Source organism: Diabrotica undecimpunctata, chromosome 4 (genome assembly GCF_040954645.1).
Source record: "Diabrotica undecimpunctata isolate CICGRU chromosome 4, icDiaUnde3, whole genome shotgun sequence".
NCBI classification, from domain to species: Eukaryota; Metazoa; Arthropoda; class Insecta; order Coleoptera; family Chrysomelidae; genus Diabrotica; species Diabrotica undecimpunctata.
This window is the reverse complement of record NC_092806.1, coordinates 81,477,559-81,499,902: the sequence shown is the minus strand read 5'-3', so window position 1 is coordinate 81,499,902 and position 22,344 is coordinate 81,477,559. Positions and strand designations below refer to the sequence as shown.

At 34.9% G+C, this 22,344-nt stretch overlaps 1 protein-coding gene across 13 annotated transcripts in view; it reads left to right on the top strand.

The window, feature by feature from the left end:
- Positions 1-22,090, top strand: part of LOC140439729 (uncharacterized) — a 150,914-nt gene extending 128,824 nt beyond the window's left edge. For all 13 annotated transcript variants that reach the window (XM_072529843.1, XM_072529841.1, XM_072529844.1 and 10 more), the window contains 3 exons: positions 6,568-6,670; positions 6,892-7,863; positions 16,602-22,090. In XM_072529843.1, coding sequence (XP_072385944.1) covers positions 16,915-19,131 — 2,217 coding nt within the window. In that variant the 5' untranslated portion in view covers positions 6,568-6,670; positions 6,892-7,863; positions 16,602-16,914 and the 3' untranslated portion in view covers positions 19,132-22,090. The remainder of the gene's footprint in view (positions 1-6,567; positions 6,671-6,891; positions 7,864-16,601) is intronic.
- The last annotated feature ends 254 nt before the right edge of the window (positions 22,091-22,344 follow it).

The following is a 22,344-nucleotide window of genomic DNA, read 5'->3' as shown; positions in this document are numbered from 1 at the left end:
ATTTAGTTCTATAATAGTAAGAGGTTGAGTTAGGGGGTTTTCGTGGGATTCTTCTAGAGACAAGATGGTGCGTTCTTTCTTTAGCTTGTAGTCCCTAAAATTAATGTCGTAGTTTTCGCTAGAGGAATTTTGTTCAAATGTGAAAGCAAGAGTGTTAGCAATGTCTTGTGAAGAAGAGACTGTGGTATTGTTTATTTTAAGAGTGTTAATTGATGAAGAATACTTTAAACCGGAAATTTTCTTTACCCTTTTCCAAGCTTCGCTCATTGGAGTAGAACTATTTATTTCTGAGACGTATTTTGACCATGAGGCTTTTTTTGAATTTTTTATGATTAATTGGGCTCTAGCTTTTAATCGTTTGAATTCTATTTTACTTTCTTGGGTTTTGTGCTGTTTAAACCTATTGAAAGCTTTTTTACTTTGCTGTATTGCTTCTTTGCAATCCTTATTCCACCATGGTACTGGAAGATGATTGTGAATTTTTTTTGTTTTTTGAATGTAGAGTTCTGCACTTTTTAGTATTAAGTCATTAAAATTAGTGATTGTTCTATCGATATCACAGTAATTTATTTCACAGCTTTCTACGGAATTATCAATATATGTTGAAAAACTCACCCAATCAGCCTTTTCTGTTTTCCATTTTAAGACAAAGGTGTCTTTTGGTTCGGGTAGGGCGTTAGTATTGCAGATTTTTATGGGGTGATGGTCGCTGCCATAGTTGAACGACAAAACTTCCCACGATAAGCAAGGAGTTAAAATTGGATCACAGAGACTTAAGTCAATTGCCGAGGATTCTCCTGATGCTGAGTTGAACCTCGTGGGGGTTCCATCATTAAGAAAATTTAAATTAACGTTATGTATTAGGTTTTCTATTATTCTTCCCATCTTATTTGTGTTAGAAGATCCCCATATTATATTGTGTCCATTAAAGTCACCGACGACTATACGTGGTGTTGGAATTTGGTGTATAAGGTGCAGTATATCTGCATAATTTACCTGTGAGTTGGGAGGAATGTAGATATTACATAGATAAAATGACATCAAGGAATCAATTTTGATGACTATAGCTTCTAAATTGCTTACTACGGGAAATAAATTTGCATCGAAAGATTTTTTTACTAATGCCATAACACCACCACTAGCATGGCTAACAAGCATCCTGTCTTTACGAAAGCATAATATGTATTGTTTAGGACTGTATTTCTGTTGAGGTTTTAAATTGGTCTCTTGCAGACAGATTATGTCTGGACAGTTTTCGGCAATGATAATCTGTAGCATAGCCAAGCGATGGAAGAATCCATCGATATTCCATTGTATGATCGAGTTGAATGTAAGAAATAAAAAATTTAAATAAAAAAAAATAAATAAAAACTAAACGGTAGCTGCTAATAAGTGCTGGTTTGTGATGCATCACTTTCTAATTCAGAGCCCACCTCTCCAGGATAAGCAAATATTTTTTTGTTTAAGTTAGTTAGTCTTGATTTTATTGACCTTTCTTTTAAATAGGGACGGATTTGTTTTAACATGTGAGAGAAACCTAGCAAATCAGGAGTGAAATCCTTGATCGAGATTATAGGATTAGATAAGCCGGCAGTGTTGTCTAGTAGGAGGGCTAATTGTTCACTGTTCAGTGTAAATGGCGGTTCGTGATTATTGATGAAGGTTTTGGCTGGTTCTATCTTGGATGAAAAGGATAAATCCGAATGCGTTTCTACAAGTTTAGTTTTCTTTGGCTTTTTTCGAGTTCCTGTAGATTTTGGTGTTACAAATGGGCTTTCTTGAGGTACAGTGTCAATTTCTGGAGAGATGACTTCATTTATAGAGCGTTTTGAATGCGTTTCTTTATTTCCTGTTTCTTCTGTATTTACATTGGGTAATTCTGACTCGGTATGTTGTAAAATGGTGCTTTGATGTGATAATAGAGGTAGAGTTTGGTTAGACGGCGACATTGAAGGTTGGCTAATTTCACTGACAAAGGAATCCATAGAACGTTCTTCAACATGAACTTGTGAGTTTTCGTTGCAGCTATGGGCAGTATGTCCGGTCTTTTTGCAGTTGTAACATACCATACTATCTTGAGACAGAAAGATTCGATATGTTGTTTCGTCATGATTTATAGTAAACGAATCGGGTAGTTCTATACTATGAGGACTTACATAGACCTGTCTTCTGAAGCTGAGAATATGACTATACTCAGGTGATGTAGCGCTGATTTTTAAAAATGTTATTGGAGATACCATGTTAAGTCCGATATTTTGTAGGTAGTTGATTAAGAAACTATGCGGTATGGTGGGACACACATTTGAAAGAACAATCCGTTCCGCAGGGGTGATTAATCTTCTAGCCTGTACAGTTACATTTTGAATTTTTATATGACCGTGGTTTGTCATGAAGTCATCAACAACTTTTTTATTTGCTAGATACATACAAATACGGTTATTTGATAATCTTGATGAAAATATTATATTCTTAAGTTGAATTATCTTGCCCAATGGAATTAAATAGTCCTGCAATTTAGTATTATCCAAGGCACTGAAGACAATCGCTTGTTCTTTCGATGGGAACTGCATATTTGCTACTGCTGATGAGTACGTTGAGATATTAGAGTTTGATTCAGACATTAGTAGTGAGGTAGGTGAGATGCTGCTGTTAGTAGCCATATTTAATTTTCCTCCAACGTATTAAAATTATTGAAGGATTTAATACGTCTGTGGCCAGCTTTACAGCTGGTCGGTGAAACTGGATTTAAAACGAAAAACTAATAAACTGTTTTGTAGTTGTTGATAGTTTTTTTTTAAAACACTACTAGTTAAAATTTTATATAGACGATAGATAGTCTAAAATTTATAATTATTTATTCAATATGTAGAATAAAAAACTTACTGACTGTTAATCACTTCATATGCAAACATAACAAATATTATTTCACATTTTATCAACTGTATTAAACACCAACATTAAATATCAATTAACAATATAATTGATTCAAAGCGATAACGTGTTCACTGTTGGAAGGTTCGACAGCGACTCCGGGAGAGATTTTTGTTTTGGTTCAGAGCAGTGACTATACCGTTCTGAAGAGACCTAAGAAGGTCGAAATACGTATCAGCGGTTGTTGCTGCACTGTATCAAAACAAAAATCTAATACCGTCATTCTGTTTTGTTATTTACTTCGTTTGAAGTACCAGAAACTGAATTCACTACAAATTTTGACCAGGATGAACGGCTTGTGGAATGCAATTTTAGATTCCCTTGCCGAGTAATTTATCCAGCTGTTTGTTTCGCAAATTTTAGGAAACACAGTGGTTAAGATTTGAATTCGGTTTCGCTAAGTAGAAATCGTTTGATTTCTCTTTTTGTTTTTAGATGGCGTAGTTACGTCCGTATATAGTTATTTTAATAAATATTGTCTAGGACGGGAGAGATTTTTGTTTTGGTTCAGAGCAGTGACTATACCGTTCTGAAGAGACCTAAGAAGGTCGAAATACGTATCAGCGGTTGTTGCTGCACTGTATCAAAACAAAAATCTAATACCGTCATTCTGTTATTTATTTCTCTTTTTGTTAGCGTCCATGTTTCGCTTCCATACGCGATTGCTGGTCGTATTATAGTCTTATATATCCGGATTTTTGTACCTCGTTAAAGAAGTTTTGACTTCATTAGATGTTGCATTGCAAAGAAAGATCTGTTTCCTGTCATTATTCTCGTTTCAACTTCTCGCTCTACTTTGTTGTCATTTGTGATTGTTGCTCCTAGATATTTAAATTCTTTAACCACTTCGAAGTTGTGATCATTTATAGTAATGTTTTGCCTTATTCGCCGTCGTTCTTGTTTTGAGACGACCATGTATTTTGTTTTGTCTTCATTTATTTTTAGACCGATGTTTAATGCAGCTTCTTCAAAGCTCGAGAAAATATCCTTAATTTCTAATGTTGATTGTGTTACTGCGTCTATGTCATCGGCAAAGGCGAGTATGATTTTTGCTCCCCAAGCAGTGATGTCTGGTTTGATTTTTGGATATATTTTTCGCATGACATATTCTAAGGCCAGGTTAAACAACAATGGGGACAACGGATCTCCCAGTCTCAGTCCAGAATTTTTGCAGAACATTTGATATTTCTCCCCCTATTCTAACTTGTGCAAAAGAGTTACTTACACATTTGTGTTACCGCAGCTAGTTTCTTGGGTACGCCGAGCTCGATCCTGGCCTTCCATAATGTTGCACGATTAATTAAATCATAAGCCTGTTTGAAGTCTATAAAAATCTGATGCACGTCGTGATTATATTCCCAATACTTTTCAAGCATTTGTCTTATTGTAAATATTTGATCAATAGTCGATCTGCCAGGCCTGAAACCACACTGTTAGTCACCAACTATTTCTTCGGAGTGTGGTACTAATCTTTTTAATAATATCGAAGCCAATATTTTATTTGTAGTGTTGATTAGTGAGATTCCTCTGTAATTCATGCATGATTCCTTTTTTCCTTTCTTGTGTATTGGTACAATAATACTACCACACCATTCTTTCGGCATTATTTCTTGTTGCCAGGCCATTTCTATTAATTGATGGATTTTACTTATGAGTTCATGACCGCCTGTTTTAATTAGCTCGGCATCAATATTGTCCAGACCAGGGGATTTATCGTTTTTAAGCGTTTTTATGGCATGCGTAATTTCTTCCATGTTTGATGGGGGTATTTCTAATTCGACCGTTTGATACTCATGTTCTTCGTTGTTTCCACCAATTTCATTGTTTTCATCAGTGAAATTTTGGATATTCAGGAGCTCTTCAACATATTCAGCCCATCTTTCTATTATTTTGTTTTTGGCAGCCAGCATTTCTCCATTTTTATCTCTTACGAAGTTGGGTGTGCTTATGTACGAGCCTCTCTTATGTTGTCTTACTTCTCTGTAGAAATTTTTATTTTGAATTCGTCTGTGTTCTCCTTCTACTTTTTCAATTTGTTGCTGCAGATATTGTCTCTTTTTTTGTCTAAGTGTTCTTCTAGCTGCGGCTCTCTCTCTCTGTGGAATCGTATAAGTTTTTCTTCTGATGGATTCGACAGATAATCAATTCTTCTTTTGTTTGCTTCTTTTAGAGTTCTTTCACATTCGTCGTCGAACCATTTTTCCTTTTTTGTTTTTTTCGTTCTTCCGATAGATTTCTCTGCTGCTTCTGTAATAGTTGTTTTTATGGAGTTCCATCGCTGATCTTCACTTTCATTTTCATTTATTTCCAAAACCTGAAACCTATTTCTTAATTCTACTTGGTATTGTCTTTGATTATTTTATTCTTTCAGCTTCGCCACATTCCATCGTTCGATCTTTGTGTATTTATCTATTGTTTGTGTTGAAATTCTTGTTCTGAGCTTGGCCTTTACGAGAAAATGGTCTGTGACGCTGTCCGGCCCTCTCATAGTTCTTACACTTATTATGCTGCTAGAATGTGTCCTATCAATCAATACGTGGTCTATTTGTTTATTTGTTCTTCCATCGTTTGATCTCCATGTTGCCTTGTGGATCTTTTTTCTAGCGAACTGGGTGCTTTTGATGGCTAAGTTGCAGCCTGTCTCAAAATCGACCAAACGTGATCCATTATCGTTTGTAACTTCATGTAGACTATATCTTCCTGCCGCCGGTATTACGTAGTCTTCTGTACCTACCTTTGCGTTTAGATAACCTAGTATTATTTTAATATCGTGGTTAGGAGCTTCTGTGTAGAGTTGATTTAGAGAGTCGTAGAATTCATTTTTATCATCCTCTAATGCGTCTTCGGTTGGTGCATACACTGAAAATATAGTTAAATTGGACCATTTACCTCTTAATTTTATGATGCAGATTCGTTCGTTTATTGGTTTAAAGTCTAATAACTCTGATTGTAGTCTTTCATGTATTACAAAGCCAGATCCTCTTTCATGTCTAGTTTCATGTCCAGACCACAGTACTAATGACTTCTCCATGTGTATTGTTCCACACCCTGTCCATCTCATCTCCTGAATGGCTACTACATCATAGTAGAAGGACCATGTTCTCCCTTCCTCGTTCGCCCTGACCCTGCCTTCCGTTGGGGTTGGTTACCCAATCTCCAACAAGGTTGCTCAGGTTTCCGGGGTCCACCCGTATGGTCAAGACCACACTTCGTGGAGGTGAGGATAGGAATTGAGTAGGAGAGGCTGGAGATGCTAACTGGTAACAGCATAATGCGCATCACTACTCCTTTGAACCCCCACCATGGGTTAGTTGCCTTAAACACCTTAATTCATTGATTATTTACTAATCAAGCATAGTTAGCAGTATTGCGTTCAATAATAAAGGTAATTTTATACTTATATAGTTTTTTTTTATGTTGGAATATGTTATTTCAGTTATAAAAATTGGTAAACAATAAATGATGAAAACCATTAACCAGAAACCAGAAATATTGAATGCATTGAAAGCATTAAATTTCTGACACCTCTTCAGAAATATTAAATGTATTGTTGAAAGCATGTTCTGATTCAAAAGACTAATTAGATTCGTTGTATAACATCTTTAAGTAGATAAATTGTTCTTCTTTTTGTTTTAGAGATAAAGAACAATGTGACAATGGGTTAGATTCCTTAAATACCATAATTCAGTTATGATTTATCAATCAAACATATTTAACAGTATTACGTTGAATAATGAAGGTAATTCTGTATTTATATAGTGTTCTATTATTGTTATTGTTGAAATAAGTTATTTCATTTATAAAAATTGGCAAAGAGTAAATGAGGAAAACCACTAAATTTCTGACACCTCTTCAGAAATGTCTACTTATTGTTGAAAGCTTGTTCTGATTCAAAAAGACTAATTATGTTCTTAGTGTAACATATGTATCCAGATTTAGTTGTTCTTCTTTTTGTTTCAGAAATAAAGGATGATGCCACAATAGGTTATTTCGCTTAAACATCATAAATCATTGATGATTAATTTACTAATCAAGCATACTTAACAGTATTGTGTTGAGTAGTAAAGGTAATTCTATACTTACATAAGCATGTAAAGCTGAATGTTTCTTGGGAGGGACAACGCTTGAAACATATTGATAAGCCCAAATATCTTGGAGTAGTACTAGACCGGTCACTAACGTATAAATTCCACTGCCAGAACACAAGACAAAAGGTTTCTACGAGAAACAACCTTCTCCGGAAACTTGTAGGGAGCAAGTGGGGTGCAAACCCCCAGGTCTTGAAGACAACAGCTGAGGCCTTATGTTTCTCAACAGGGGAATATGCTTGTCCCGTCTGGGGTAGATCTAGACACGCCCAACAAGTCACCACGGCGTTGAATGAAACATGCAGAATAATTACCGGTTGTATGAAGCCTACCCCCCTACCCTACTGTACCGGGTAGCTGGATTCTCATCACCAGATGACCGTAGATGCGCCTCACAATATGTGGAGAAGTTCAGGCAAACTTTCGATGAAAGGCACCAATTATACGGGTTTGACGAACCACCAGGAATCAGCCGACTTAAATCAAGGAAAAGGTTTATGAGAAATGTCAGCGTCGAACCACCCGAACTGTTCCCCCTGCATCCAGAACGACCTAATGGAATGAACCTGGACTGGAGAACCTGGCGGACACTGAATCGCATACGCACAGGTGTTGCCCCTGTAAAACAGGGGCAACCCTACCTCATTAAATGGGGCATCAAGACAGACAGCGACGCACTTTGTGAATGTGGGGAAATACAGAACATGGAGCACCTGAGAGTATGCAGACTTTGCCCATCACAGTGCACCCTCGATGATTTATGGCTCGCAAATACAAAGGGTGTAGACGTAGCCCGATATTGGGCAGAAAAACTGTAGTCGGATCCAGACACGAAAAAGTAAAAGTAAGTCAAATGAGTCGAGCGCGGCGCAATCGACGACGGCAGAAGGCACAGTGCCGTAACATGCCGCCCGCCTTGAAAGAACTGCTTTTCAATGATATACAATATTTATAATAGAACATAGTAAAATAAAGAATGAAATAAAATGATAATTAAGTAAAGATTACCTACGAATTAATAAAGTACAATGTGAAAGTAAATATTAAAGGAAACTAAACGAATAGAATGTCTATTCATTTTGTCTGTCTATCGGTAGTACGCATAGTTTAGACACAGGTCTTTTAAAAATGCCGCGAGCAGTTTTTACAGTAACTACACGAACTACACCGTCCAGTCCAGGATGAACTTCACCCACTCTTGCCACATCCCATTTCAGTGGAGGAGTAGAGTCTCCTTTGATGATAACCATTATACCTGGTTTTAAACCGCTAGTAGGAGTCTGCTATTTGGTTCTACTCTGTTGATTGCCAAGATATTCCTTGGACTACCTGGTCCAGAAATGCTGAGTGATCCTGGTAAGATGTTGAAATCTGCTGAGTCTGTTTTCATTGATATCACCAAAATGAGTTGGAGGTATAGCGTTTAGAGGACCTATCCAATCCAATCAAAAAATGGCCAGGAGTGAGTATGTCAAGGTCATTGGGGTCATTAGTTAAGAGTGTGAGAGGACGGGAATTCATGCAAGATTCAATTTGAGCGATCACTGTTGAAAACTCCTGTAAAGTGAAACGATTGTTCATCAAAACGCGCCTTAAATGATACTTAGCAGTTTTAACTGCAGCTTCCCATAACCCCCCCTAAATGTGATACTGGCGGTATAAAGTGCCAATTAATTTGATTTTGCGAAAAATATTCCAAATATGCTGTTTTGCAGCTAGGATTGTGAATTAGACTAAATATCTCCCTGAACTCCCTGTGAGCACCTACAAAAGTAGTAGCATTGTCTGAATAGATATTTTTACATAAACCCCTGCGTGTTTCCCCTGCCATTTCTGTAAGCAAAATTCTGCGCCTTCTAGAATATAATATTGCTAATATGTTCCTTTAATATTCTTGCCTCCTCTACAATATCTACTCCCGTTAGCAAGGCATCAACATAGAAGTCTGAAAGTATAACTTGCGCTGCCTTAGGGAAACTGTCTTTGTTATCATGTGCCAGCTGCTGTAAACATCTGATTGCTAAGTAAGCAGCAGGTGCTGTTCCATATGTAAGTGTGTTAAGTTTATAAACATTATTCTCTTCGTCTACGTTTGACCTCCAAAGTATCCGTTGTAAATATCTCTGATCCTCGTTAACCCAAATACATCTATACATTTTGGCTATATCAGTCCCTATTACTATATTATGCCTTCTGAATCCAAGTAATATGTTAAGCAAATTGTCTTGCAACTTTGGACCCACCATTAGTGATCCCTTAAGAGAAATGCCCGTGTCTGTAGTTGTACTACCATCAAAAACCACCCTGGATTTTGTTGTTGCTGAACCTTGTTTTACCACCGCATGATGATGTAGGTAATATACCTTGTCTGAATTATTTAAAGTATGCATGTTATCAATGCTCCCAATTTGAGACATATGCCCTAGTTGAATATATTCTTCCATAAATACTTCATATTGTCTCCGTAATTCACTATCTCTTGCTAATTTTCGTTCCAATCTATGAAATCTTCTATGTGCTATGCTGAATGATTTACCTAATGGCATGACTGTCGACCTTTCAGGTAAGGTGACTTTAAATGATCTATTCTTATTCCTAAAAGTTGTGTTTTGAAAAGTTTCTTCACTGAACTTATCTTCCTTGGATAAAAACCTCTTCTGTGGAATCTCCTCTATATCCCAAAATTTTTCAATTTTATTTTCCAAAGTAACCTCAGAAGTGAAATGGCAATTAACTAGAAAATCTTGCTTATTGTATTGTTTTTTGTCTGGAAATATTCTACCGGATATGATCCTGCCGAGTTTAGTTTTTTGCATAAGTGGCTGATTCTTGCCAAGTACCACTTGCCCTACACATAGTAAATTCCAAAAAATACCCGCGCCTAATAGAACGTCAACTTGTCCCGGTGTATTGAAACCTTCATCGGCTAAGTTTATATTGTGAGGAAAATTAAACTGATTTATTGAAATTCTAGAATGTGGAATGTAATCCGAAATCTTGTCAATAATCAAAAAACTCGTGTTGCATTTATACCCACCTTCAAATCTTGAATGTATTGTAGCCTTCACTGATCTTTTAATATTTGTAATACCTTGACCTATCCCAACAACTGGTATATTTATTTTTTGACCTGTTAGTTGCAGCTTCTCTGCTAGGCTGCGTGTAATGAAGTTAGATTGAGACCTCAAGTCTAGCAATGCCCTACTTTTATGCATGTTTACAATGTTATCAACCATGTCAATAATGGCTGTTGAAAGTAAAACCTGTTCTTGTACCTCTTCTACCTTCTTCTTCTTAACATGCCATACACCAAAGTGCGTAGGCGACTATCTCATTACTAGAATTCTGTTCTTGGTGGCGTGACACAGCTCGTCTGTATTGTGTATTCCTGTCCATTCTTTAATATTCCTTAACCAGGATAATTGTTTGCGGCCGGCTCCCCTCCTACCTTCCATCTTCCCTTGTAGGATTAACTGGGGTATTTCATATTTTGCTCCTCTCAATATGTGCCCAAGGTAACCAATCTTGCGTTTTTTAATTAATTCAAAGAGTTCTCTTTCCACGCCGGCTTTCTTAAGGACGTCATTGTTTCGAACTCTATCCACCCAAGGTATGCGCATCATTCTTCTCAATGACCACATTTCAAATGCTTCAAGTTTGTTGATAGATGTTTTTTTCAAAGTCCACGTTTCCATGCCATAAAGCAAGATGGACCATATGTAGCACTTGACCATTCTGTAGAGACCTCTTCTACCATTTGAGTTGATTTAAAGAAATCTAGTTGAAATCCTTGCCCTATAGTTTGATTATCAGTTGGAGTTGTATCTAGTCCCAGTGTTGTATCATCAAGCTGAAAACCTTGATCTGAACTTGTCCGATTAACTGCCTGCCCGTGTATTGCTTGTGAAGTAAATTCCTTCTGGTTTTGTGCGCCCGTATTGTTTGGTAAGCCAGAACCTTCCATGTTTAACCTGTGTGTGCTAGTACCTTGAATGATGCGTGTATTTTGACCTGTCTGATTGTGTATCTGAGTATTTTCCACTTTATTATTAATATCCGAGTGAAGTAAAGTGTGATGCCTCTTTCCGAAAGATCTGCATCCCCCGATGTACAATTTTGTACCCTATGTCCAATCCTTAGACAATTCCAACACACATTTGCTTTTCTTACATCATCTCTTCTCAGTTGTAAAGAAAGCTCCTCAAATTTCTGACATTGATATAGAGAATGATAACTGACGCAGATATGACATGCCTTTCCATTTGTTTCTATGAATGCCCTACTAGTCGTGGGCTGTCTATTCGATCGTCCTTTTGTTTCCCATGATTTGTGAATAGTTGCCTTGTTAATCTCAATGCCTTCTTCCAGATATTAACATTTTTCTTCGATAAAGTCTAAAACATTAGCAAGTGTTGAGAACCTAGCCTTTGGTCCATGTTTTTGACATTCCCGTTTTGTTGTGATGTCTAATTTACTTTCCAAGATTACCAATAAAATTATGACCTATGATTCTATTGGTTGACCTAAAGAACTTAATGCCCTAATATCCTTTCCGATTGAATCTACAAATGTTCGTAATTGAGTACCCGACTCTTTTACTAATTTGTCTGAGAGAAATAATCTCTACTTATGTGTATATACCTTCTTAAGGAATATATTATAACCTTTCGAGACTGGCTGAATGACGAAAGTCTATGCCACAAAAAAAAAAATTAATCCTAACTTTCTTTCGACTGCTGTGATGTGCCATCTGTATCCTCAATTTCAGTTTGAATATTGTCAAATTAATTCCATAAATCTTTGCATTTTGAAACTCTAGTAGGTAATATGATGATGTACTTTCCGTTAAATTGTTTATAAAACACTCGAAAATCGTTAATTGACCTTTCAAAATACCTCGCCTTTTAATTAAAGCATCAATTATGATGAACAGTAATAAGAAAAAGCAGAAATAAAAATAAATTCAAATCCAACCAATGTAATTGCTCAAATATAAATCCAACAATAGATAGACATAGGAATTTTATAATGAAATGAACACTCACCCTGTATCTGCCTTATAAAATAGTAACATACCTCGAATTTGGAAGCACCCAGAAATACTTTAATTTGTCCAAATAATTTTGTTAATCCAAAGTCATGAGCTGTTTTCAAACCATAATAAACCATGAATTCACTGCTGTGAGATTTTTGTAATAAATACTGATTGCTAGGTGGTGCAGAAGTGTCGTGTAAATTATGTTCCAAATTATATTCCAAATGTTGTCACTGTGAAGTCCCCTGTAGGAGGCTAAGCAATGCCAGCCATTGTGATGTATTTTGCCTTTGAGTTGAAAATGCCGGTGCTTGCAGTAAATTGTTTACTTACTGGTAATGTCCGGCACGAAGGACCATTATGTGTTGTGTGAATACAACGTTTTTCATTAGTTTGGACTGGGTTGACTATTCTAACTAAAACTCCTCGATTAAACTCAGTTTATATTAATTTAAATGTAAACAATTGACTCCGATATGCCGTTCGTTCTATGGCTGACAGTGATCTGTTTTTGTCAAATGCGTAGAGCGCGGCGCAATGGGATAGTTGCCTTAAACACCTTAATTCATTGATTATTTACTAATCAAGCATAAAGTAAAAGAAATAATAAATTAGACTTACAATCAATTTAATTTAACTATCCAGACGACCGGTTTCGCTTTCTACAATATGCAATAAAATGTTTAAGCAGACAAGGTAAGACCCACAAATTGGTAAAATAGTCTATTAAACTGTAATGAATTAATAAATGAACAAATAAATAAAACATTACTTACATGCCGCTACTCTATTAATTGATGGTTGAAAGAACATGGTTCAAACTATCCTGTATTGTTGATTGGAGAACTCAAGTCTACCATTGTAATTGTTTGACAGTAAACGGGGAAGTTCTTGAGGAGACAGATTTTATCCAATGAAGTAGAGATAGGTGTAATGTAATTGTTTGTTTGATGAAAGTAATGTTCTATACCATTGAGTTATTTAAAAGTTATTTATATTTATTCTAGAGATATATTTATGAAATATGTGTTATTTATTGAGATTTTATTTTTGAAGGTGACTGTTGTGAGACAATGAATGAGATTAGATGTACAAATTGTGTGGGTGTGCAAGTCTATTAACTTGTATTTATCAAATTTCTTTGATAAAGTTCTGTTGTAATATGTGACAAATGGTTGTAAAGTCCAATAATTAAAGTTAAAAAATTAAAATTGAGGACACTTTAAGACACACAGAAAACACTTAAAAAAGGGGGGGACGAAACAGACATTAAATTTAAAAAGGGGGAGGATTTGAAAGCACTACATCTCTTACTTGGAGACAATGAGTTTTTTATGTTATTTATTAGATTTTAGAGGTAAATTTGACAAATGTAGGTTAAAGTGTGACAGTTCTTCAGTAGATAAGCTATATATGTCTGAGCGCAACCCCTAATTCGCATCCCCTAAAATCGCAACCCCCGGTCGTAAGTTCCAAACGGCTTAACGTAGGATGACGTACGAGGGCTCGTTGGAAAGGGGCTGAAAAATGGGGTTGAATGAAATATGTGCCGTGCGCATCGGAGCATGCCAAAAGGTCCTTACGTCATATTCTTGTTTCTATTGGTCCGATCGTGACGTACGAGGGCTCGTTGGAACGGGGAGGAGACGGGGAGGCAAAAAACAAAGATGGTGACATTGCCAAATGGGCTCTAAAACGTATCTTCGTTGCTATTGGCCTGATTTTGACGTATGAAGTGTCAAATGATAGCGTTGGTGACACAGAAGCCATGTCAACGTTCAGTATGAACATTCTTCTTCTTCTTTTCTGTAAAGTGCCTAAGAGAACGTGACATTCGACGCAGAACGTGAAATGTCACGTGACATTCGACGTAGAACGTGACATTCGACGCAGAACGTGAAATGACGTGACATTCGATGCAGGACGTGACAGTTATGTGTCAGTCAACGCAAGACGTGGCTTGACATATATAGAGTAATGGAATTTAAATAAAACAACCATTAAGAAGGAACACATCAACCTTTATTCGTATATAGTTACAATTTTGTTTAACAAAGTTTTTAATTGTTTTAATAGGCCGTCTTCAGGGCAGGGTATTTCAAAAAGTTCCCAGCTAAACGTTCCTGCTGCTACAACTTTACGTGTGTATTCGCTATACTTATAATAGGTATTGTTCTGGAAAAAGTAAATAAACCCATCCGTGTAGCGGAATGCTGATGTTATTTTATCTGGTAGTCCTGGGAAGAGATAATTTATTGGTCCACGGTTTAAGACATCTCCAGCTTCATTAAATTCAGTATAAGAATTATCATTGTATAATAAATACGTCTGGCCGCTGTTTGTTTGAAACAAGGCATATATTTTGGTTCTCGCAGGTATAGAAGGAAACATAAAACGTTTTTGAATTTTTAAATTGGGGAAAGATGCAGCGTAATACTGATTATTGCTTATAGTTACTAAGTGTCCCTCGGAATTCTGAAAAACATGTGAAACGTGCGTAGACCTCAACTCTTTGGAAAGATAATCGGTAATTAATTCAGTATATTTTGGAAGGCGCATCTCATTTAAATCAAACTTCCATATATACGGGCCAGATCCAACGTACATTCGATAATTTGGAAATTGTGTAGATGTAGCTAGAAACATGAAATCGGGATACTGAATTAGATATATGTTTTTTATTGCATTTGTTTTTGGCAAATAGGCCCTGTTTTTTAGTGCAGGTGTTTTCGGTACATTGCTTCTGGTTTGCGAAATTGTTCGCACTTGCGTAACTGATGTTGTTGGTATGTAAGAGGGAACTGTTTTTGGTCCATATAGCATGCTCATTGCCTTTTTATCATCATCATCAAAACTTGGCACATCTTGGTGATACCAAGCATACATAATAGACGAATCACTAGTACTATGTTCCAGTCCGAGGGAATGACCAATTTCATGCATTAGGACAGCCAAAAAATTGACTTCACCATCAGGAGCTCTGCCATTTCCTACATACCACCGTTCATTAGCATCAAGATGAATTTCGGTACATTCACCGTTTGCGCTGGGATAGTATGCGTGGGCCAATACTTTTCCGGGGCCATCGAAATTAAATGAACATTTAGAGGTTCCTTGACAACTTGCTCGAAAATTATGATTATTTTACACCACAGTTATAGTAATATCAGGCTTTGAAGAAGGTATTATTACTCGTTTACTTTAAATTAGATATTTTCTCCCATCTAGCGAAAGCTTCTGCAGCAAGATTTATATAATCGGGATTACTAATAGCTTGAGGGAAATACCAGCATAAAATCGTTTTATTCCACTTCGAATGAATTGCATAGTTATTGTCTGCAACAGAACATCTAGGCTTATTCATCATATTCATAGTATCATTATTTAATGTTCCGGTCACCGGAAGATTGTATCTTTCTTGAAATTCAACTAAGGCCATATCTATACTAGAAATAGCATTACTTGATGTATTTAAATATCCGAAACGTTTAAGAAAAGAACTAGCATATTCCAGAGTGCTATTCTCTGCACACACAGATACAAAGAGCAACAATAAGGCATGTAAACAGACAAGCATCTCGATTTATACTAATCTCCAAAAATTGTTAATACAGTTATTTATACAAAAATCCAAACACACACATCTTCTGACTAAAGAAGTTTTTGTGTAATATTAACCGTATTTTTATAAAGCATATATTATATGGATAAAATTAGTATTAATCAAAGAATTGAAATTATATACAGAAATATATTAAATATGTTAAAATAGTGCATTTGTTAGCAAACAGGATGAAGCCTCATGATAACGCAGTCCCGCATAATTCAAAACACGTAATTATCTGATAACAAAATGTATTTTTCATTTCGAAACACGGGAAATAAAACCACAGTTGCTACTTTTTGTAAAATGTATGATGATAGTGGTAAGCACATTTACAAGTTTGAAAATTGATAAAAACCGCATTCTTAATTTTGCATGAAATATTTTATTATGGGGTTTTTACTAATAAAACCAGAAAATATAACATTTTTAGAACATTGTACATCGCTTATCTTTGTGCAGTTCGAGTCTTTAAAAGACCGAGGAGCGCATACGTTCAACGTTGTCACAGTGTGCATCTCAAACTTACTACAACAATTTCACAGTATTCAGTACGTTGTCAGTGACTTACATATTTGATAAAGGTAAGCGTTTTTTTCTTTTTATATTTTTATGTATTTATTATGCCCTTTTTATCAATGTATTTTATGAGAATTGTACATCTCTGTTCGTATTTCATGCAGTATTTTATGAAAAATGTATACTTTTTGTATTTATTATGCCCATTCTATCGTGGTTGCTCTAAAATATTTCACGATTGCTAGTTTGTTTTTATAAGAAGTGTTCTCTTCTTTTCGTATTTCGATTTCTTGTAATATATGGTTTTTCTCTATTCCCAAGTATGTAATGCTTCTCTCCATTCATGTTAAGCAGAAAAACTATAGTTTTTTTCTATTATTGTAGATGGATCTATCAAAAATAAACGCAGTTTCTTTGGTTGCAGAACAAAAACCTGCAATAAAATTAAACCAACTACCCATAGACGAACCGAAGAAAATTCTAGCCGCCAAGCTGGTAAATGCTAAATTTGGTCAAGCAGTTTTGCTGGAACTGGAGGAAAACGTTGTGTTTCTGCCACATAGAGTCACAGACGTATATATATTCCATTCATCTCAGACTTCGCAACTAAGAAGTATTCCATTATATTCCGAGGACTAGTCAACACTGGGGTGTTCATCCAGCAGCAAAATTTGAAATAATAGAATAAAGAAAAAACGGTAAGTGATTTTTTTTTCTTATTTTGTGTGTGAGTAGCCATGCATAAACAAATAATTAAACAGTCTGATGATTTGATGCACATTATTAAAAAGCTTCGTAAAATAATTTTTGATAAATTCACTGAAAGGGATCGTAAAGTTTGGACAAGACGGTTAAATAGTCAAATTTGGAGATGTAGTAATGTAATTAAAAACAATAAACTATCCTTAGGAACAGTTAGAAAATTGCAAACTTCCATAGGACATTTTAAGCATTTTAGGCAAATTATTTTAAATTTCAATAATAAGTACGTTGGGTTGGGGCTTAGTTCAAAATTACGCAATAGAGTTAAATGGGAAAATATCATTTCGTGTTTCGCTAGTCGAATTAAAACCGGGGTAATAGTAAATTTATGTCATAAGGATGTAGGAATGTTTTTGGATGATGCATTTACAGTTTTTAGTAGAAAAATTAAAATTATATTGAAAACAAATAGAATACTCAAAGTCAATACTGCATTTTGTGGTGAATTTATTAAAAAATCGAGTGATAGTGAAAGTTTAGATTTAAAATATTTCAATACGAAAAATGCTATTATAGATACATCGACCGATTTACATCTTTGGTTTGTTGAATACGTTAAAGATAAAATTTTTACAAAGTTGTCTGAATTTGCTGAAAAAGATTCGGGGGCCGCGCTATCTAAAGTAATTTCATTGGAGGTTAATATTAATAAAGTGGAAATAGGAAACGGCTCATCCTTCATTGAATTACCAATAGAGATTCAGAAAAAACGAGCGTGCATTAATGTGCATAATTTCGATCAGGCATGCTTTTATTGGTCAATAGTTAGCGCTTTGTATTCTGTTACTAAGGATCCACAAAGAGTATCTAAATATCCACATTATTCTACTATTTTGCAAACGGACAAATTAGAAAGCCCAATGCCATTAAACCAAATTTCAAAATTCGAAAAATTAAACGCCATATCAGTCAATGTTTTTGTATTAGAATTAAATGTAGTTAAGGACAAACAATTTTACGAAGTAGTACCTGCCAGACTGACACCGCAAAAGATGGAAAAGCATGTGAATTTGCTTCTTGTACAAGATAAATATTTTCCAAAATTAAACGATTACGATGTTCTTCCAGAAGATGACGATCAGACTGAAATACGCCTTCATTATTGTTGGATTAAAGATTTGGGAAAATTAGTAAAATCGCAATTGAACAAAGCCACACGTAAAAAATATATTTGCGATCGTTGTTTAAACTATTTTTACAGTGAGAGCAAACTAGCAGAGCACGAAGAAATGTGTTCAGATATGAATAAATGCAAAATGACTGTTCCTAAATATGATCATGTGGCTTTTCGTAATTTTACATATCAACAAACAACTCCGTTTATAGTTTATACCGATTTTGAATGTCAATTACATAATTTTACGGATTCCAATGTCACAGTGAGTAAAACAGCAAAATATCAGAAACATGTACCTTTTAGTGCAGGTTATTATTTGAAATGTGCTTACGATGACAGCTTATCTTATTTTAAGAGCTATAGAGGTGAAAATTGCATGGAGTGGTTCGCAAAAGAAATGGCCGAAATTTCCACATTTGTAAATTCCAAAATAAAGACAATTGTACCTATCGTCGAAACGCCTAGCTCAAATGGAGCAACTGTGTGCCATATTTGTGAGAAACGCTTTTTGGCTACAGATACAATTGTAGATCACGACCATTTTACTGGTCAAGTACGAGGATATGCGCACCAAGCATGTAATTTGAACTTTAAAAAATTGTTTATCGTTCCCATTGTATTTCACAATTTTAGTGGTTACGATTCGCATTTCATGATTATAGATCTTTGCAAACATGGGCACTTGAGCTTACTTCCCATAAACAAAGAAAAATACATTTCATTTACATTACAAACTAATCAAGATCAAATTAAATTACGATTTATTGATTCACTAAGATTTATGGGAGCTTCACTCAACGAATTGGCATCAATTTTAGATACATCGGAAAAGAAGATTTTAAGACGAGAATTTAGTCAATTAGATGATGATACATTCAATTTGCTAACGTGTAAAGGAGTATTTTGCTATGATTATATTGACAGTACAGATAAATTAAAGGAAACTTCTTTGCTTTTAAGTGATCATTTCTATAACAAATTGAATGATGAATATATTAGTGATGAGAAGTATGATCATGCGCAAAATGTTTGGAAGAAATTTAATTGTGAAGTTAAATGTGTCGATAGCAATTAAAGTAAATTGACTCACGCTTAATCAAGCCATTAAGAGCGATGCTGGGAATATTTATATTCCACTATGCATCAACAATTTACCCATATAAATTACCATCTTTCTTGTACTCATTGCGTCGAGTAAGAACGATAAATATACGAAAATGGTTTCGTTTCGATTTAATTTGAGTTTCTTACCACTCCCTAACACGTGTTTCTGGGTCTACCCGTCATCAGAGAGAGTTTGTAAGAAAACTCAAACCAAACCAAAACGCACCGACTACTCTGGCAATTATAGAAAAAATAATTACCAGAGTATGCTACTAGAGACATCTAGTGATGAAAGATGAAGTTAAATGTGTCGATAGCAATTAAAGTAATTTGACTCACGCTTAATCAAGCCATTAAGAGCGATGCTGGGAATATTTATATTCCACTATGCATCAACAATTTACCCATATAAATTACCATCTTTCTTGTACTCATTGCGTCGACTAAGAACGATAAATATACGAAAATGGTTGCGTTTCGATTTAATTTGAGTTTCTTACCACTCCCTAACACGTGTTTCTGGGTCTACCCGTCATCAGAGAGAGTTTGTAAGAAAACTCAAACCAAACTAAAACGCACCGACTACTTTGGCAATTATAGAAAAAATAATTACCAGAGTATGCTACTAGAGACATCTAGTGATGAAAGATGAAGTTAAATGTGTCTATAGCAATTAAAGTAAATTGACTCACGCTTAATCAAGCCATTAAGAGCGATGCTGGGAATATTTATATTCCACTATGCATCAACAATTTACCTATATAAATTACCATCTTTCTTGTACTCATTGCGTCGAGTAAGAACGATAAATATACGAAAATGGTTGCGTTTCGATTTAATTTGAGTTTCTTACCACTCCCTAACACGTGTTTCTGGGTCTACCCGTCATCAGAGAGAGTTTGTAAGAAAACTCAAACCAAACCAAAACGCACCGACTAGTGTGAGTTTTCTTACAAACTCTCTCTGATGACGGGTAGACCCAGAAACATGGTTTGAGTTTTCTTACATCTGATTGCAAGTAGTCGGTTTCATAGTCGTACAATCTTTAGCGAAAATTTGGTGGCTATTGAACTAAAGAAAGCAGAGGTATGTTTTAATAAACCCCTGTATATAGGCGCAGCAATCCTCGATATATCCAAATTATGTATGTATGATTTTCACTACAACTTTATGCTTCCAACGATGGGAGAAAAAAACTGTTCATTGCTCTATATGGACTCAGATGCATATAAAGAGGTTTTATAAAAGCGCATCCAAGTAAATTTGATACCTCCGACTATGACGAAAACAACCCATACGAGATAGAACGGTTAAATAAAAAAAATCCCCGGATTAATGAAGGATGACGCAAATGGGAAAATAATTACACATTTTATTGGATTACGATAAAAAATGTACACATTTAAACTGCAAATAACTGACGAGGAGAGGGAAAAAGAGAGACAGCGTGTAGAAAGAAAACAACTAAACAAAGAGAGAATTGAATGTGACATAGGAAATTTGGGAATAACGAACAAGGCAAAAGGAGTGAAATATAACGTCGTTCGAAATAAAATTACGTACGAATCATATGAAAAATGTCTTAAAGAATTCAAAATTCAAACCGCGAGCCAAAGATGTATTCGGTCATACCAACACTCAGTATTTAGCATCGAGCAATCCAAAACGGCTCTAAGTCCTTATGACGATAAGAGGTACTTAATACCAAAATCATTTAATACGCTTCCGTGGGGACATTATCTTGTTGAATAACATGTATTTGTTGTTGCAGGAAAAAAACAGCAGCATGGTACAGTCTGTCCCAAACCCTTCTTTCAGTGCGTCACTAATTTTGACGTCATATAGGATTTTAAGAATGTCGAGAATTATTGAATGACATTTTAGTTAAATTTGACAGTTGTGGATCGTAATCTGTCTTTTTATAATTGAAAATAATTTAATAATTTTAATATTAGTCTTTGTTCTTTCTCGATATATCTCGGCATATTTAAAATATTTTTATTATACAATAAATAAATACAAAATTAAATTTTCACTGTAAAATGTCTGAAAATACTAACCTGGAATGACAATTATCATTTTATCAGTTGACATTGTGAAAGTACTGTCACGATCGAGACAATCTGCATCAAATTATATTTATGCGCATCATTGATTGGATATCTATTTAACGTATTCTAAACTCCAACCAATTATACATCCGTAAGTAGAATTAGCTTACGATAAATAATTTTCTAAGTTCTATGTATAATAATCACAGACTCACGTTTTTTTCTGTCACTTCTAGCTTAATGTGTTAGAGAGAATTCGATCAACTATGACGCACTGAAAGAAGGGTTTGGGACGAACTATACCAACACTACGCACACAATTTATAAAAACTATAAATCTGATTATTTGCATCTAATACAAGTATGCGATCAAATGAATTTTGAACAAAGAAAACACAAAAAATGAAGCAGAAAGATTTCATATTTGTGGATCACATTATAAAGAGAGAGAATTTAATATGTATTGTGCCCGTTATTCTGCATTTGTAGCAGATGATATTGCTTTAAACTTTTGTTTTGGTTGTTTTGAACGTTTCCGAAACGTACTTAAATCAAAAAATAAATGCTATGGCTATGAACAGGTTGTTAGTTGGGATGAACATCATGAATATGACATAAAATATTTGTATAATGTAGCAGATAATTGGTGCCAAAATTCATTTGATCATGTCTTGTTTGATACTACCTGGACCTTTCAATGTAGATGCTCTTTGCATACATAATTTTCTTCTTTTAGTACATGGCTACTCATAAGAACAAAAAGAGAAAAGATCACTTATCACAAAGTTTTTGTAAATTGTAGTTTTGTAAATATAAGTATTTTATAAGTATAGTACTTTAGAATTTTATAATGTAAGTTTTAATAATAAATTTGTGTAATCTCAAGTTTTTGTTTTTCTTTTGTTTTTATTTATATTAGATTACAAATTAAAGACAACATATTTATTAATATTATTTATTCAGTTAAATCATTTACAACTTTAATTTTATAATAATATACATATTCTCTCATAGCTTGGCCTAACAAAGTATCTGATGGAGAAATTTCGCAAACGCAGTTAAAGCTTCCAACGGTCCATATAAACTAGTATCTGTACAAAAATTCTGCTTCATAAAGTCTATAACATTTCTAT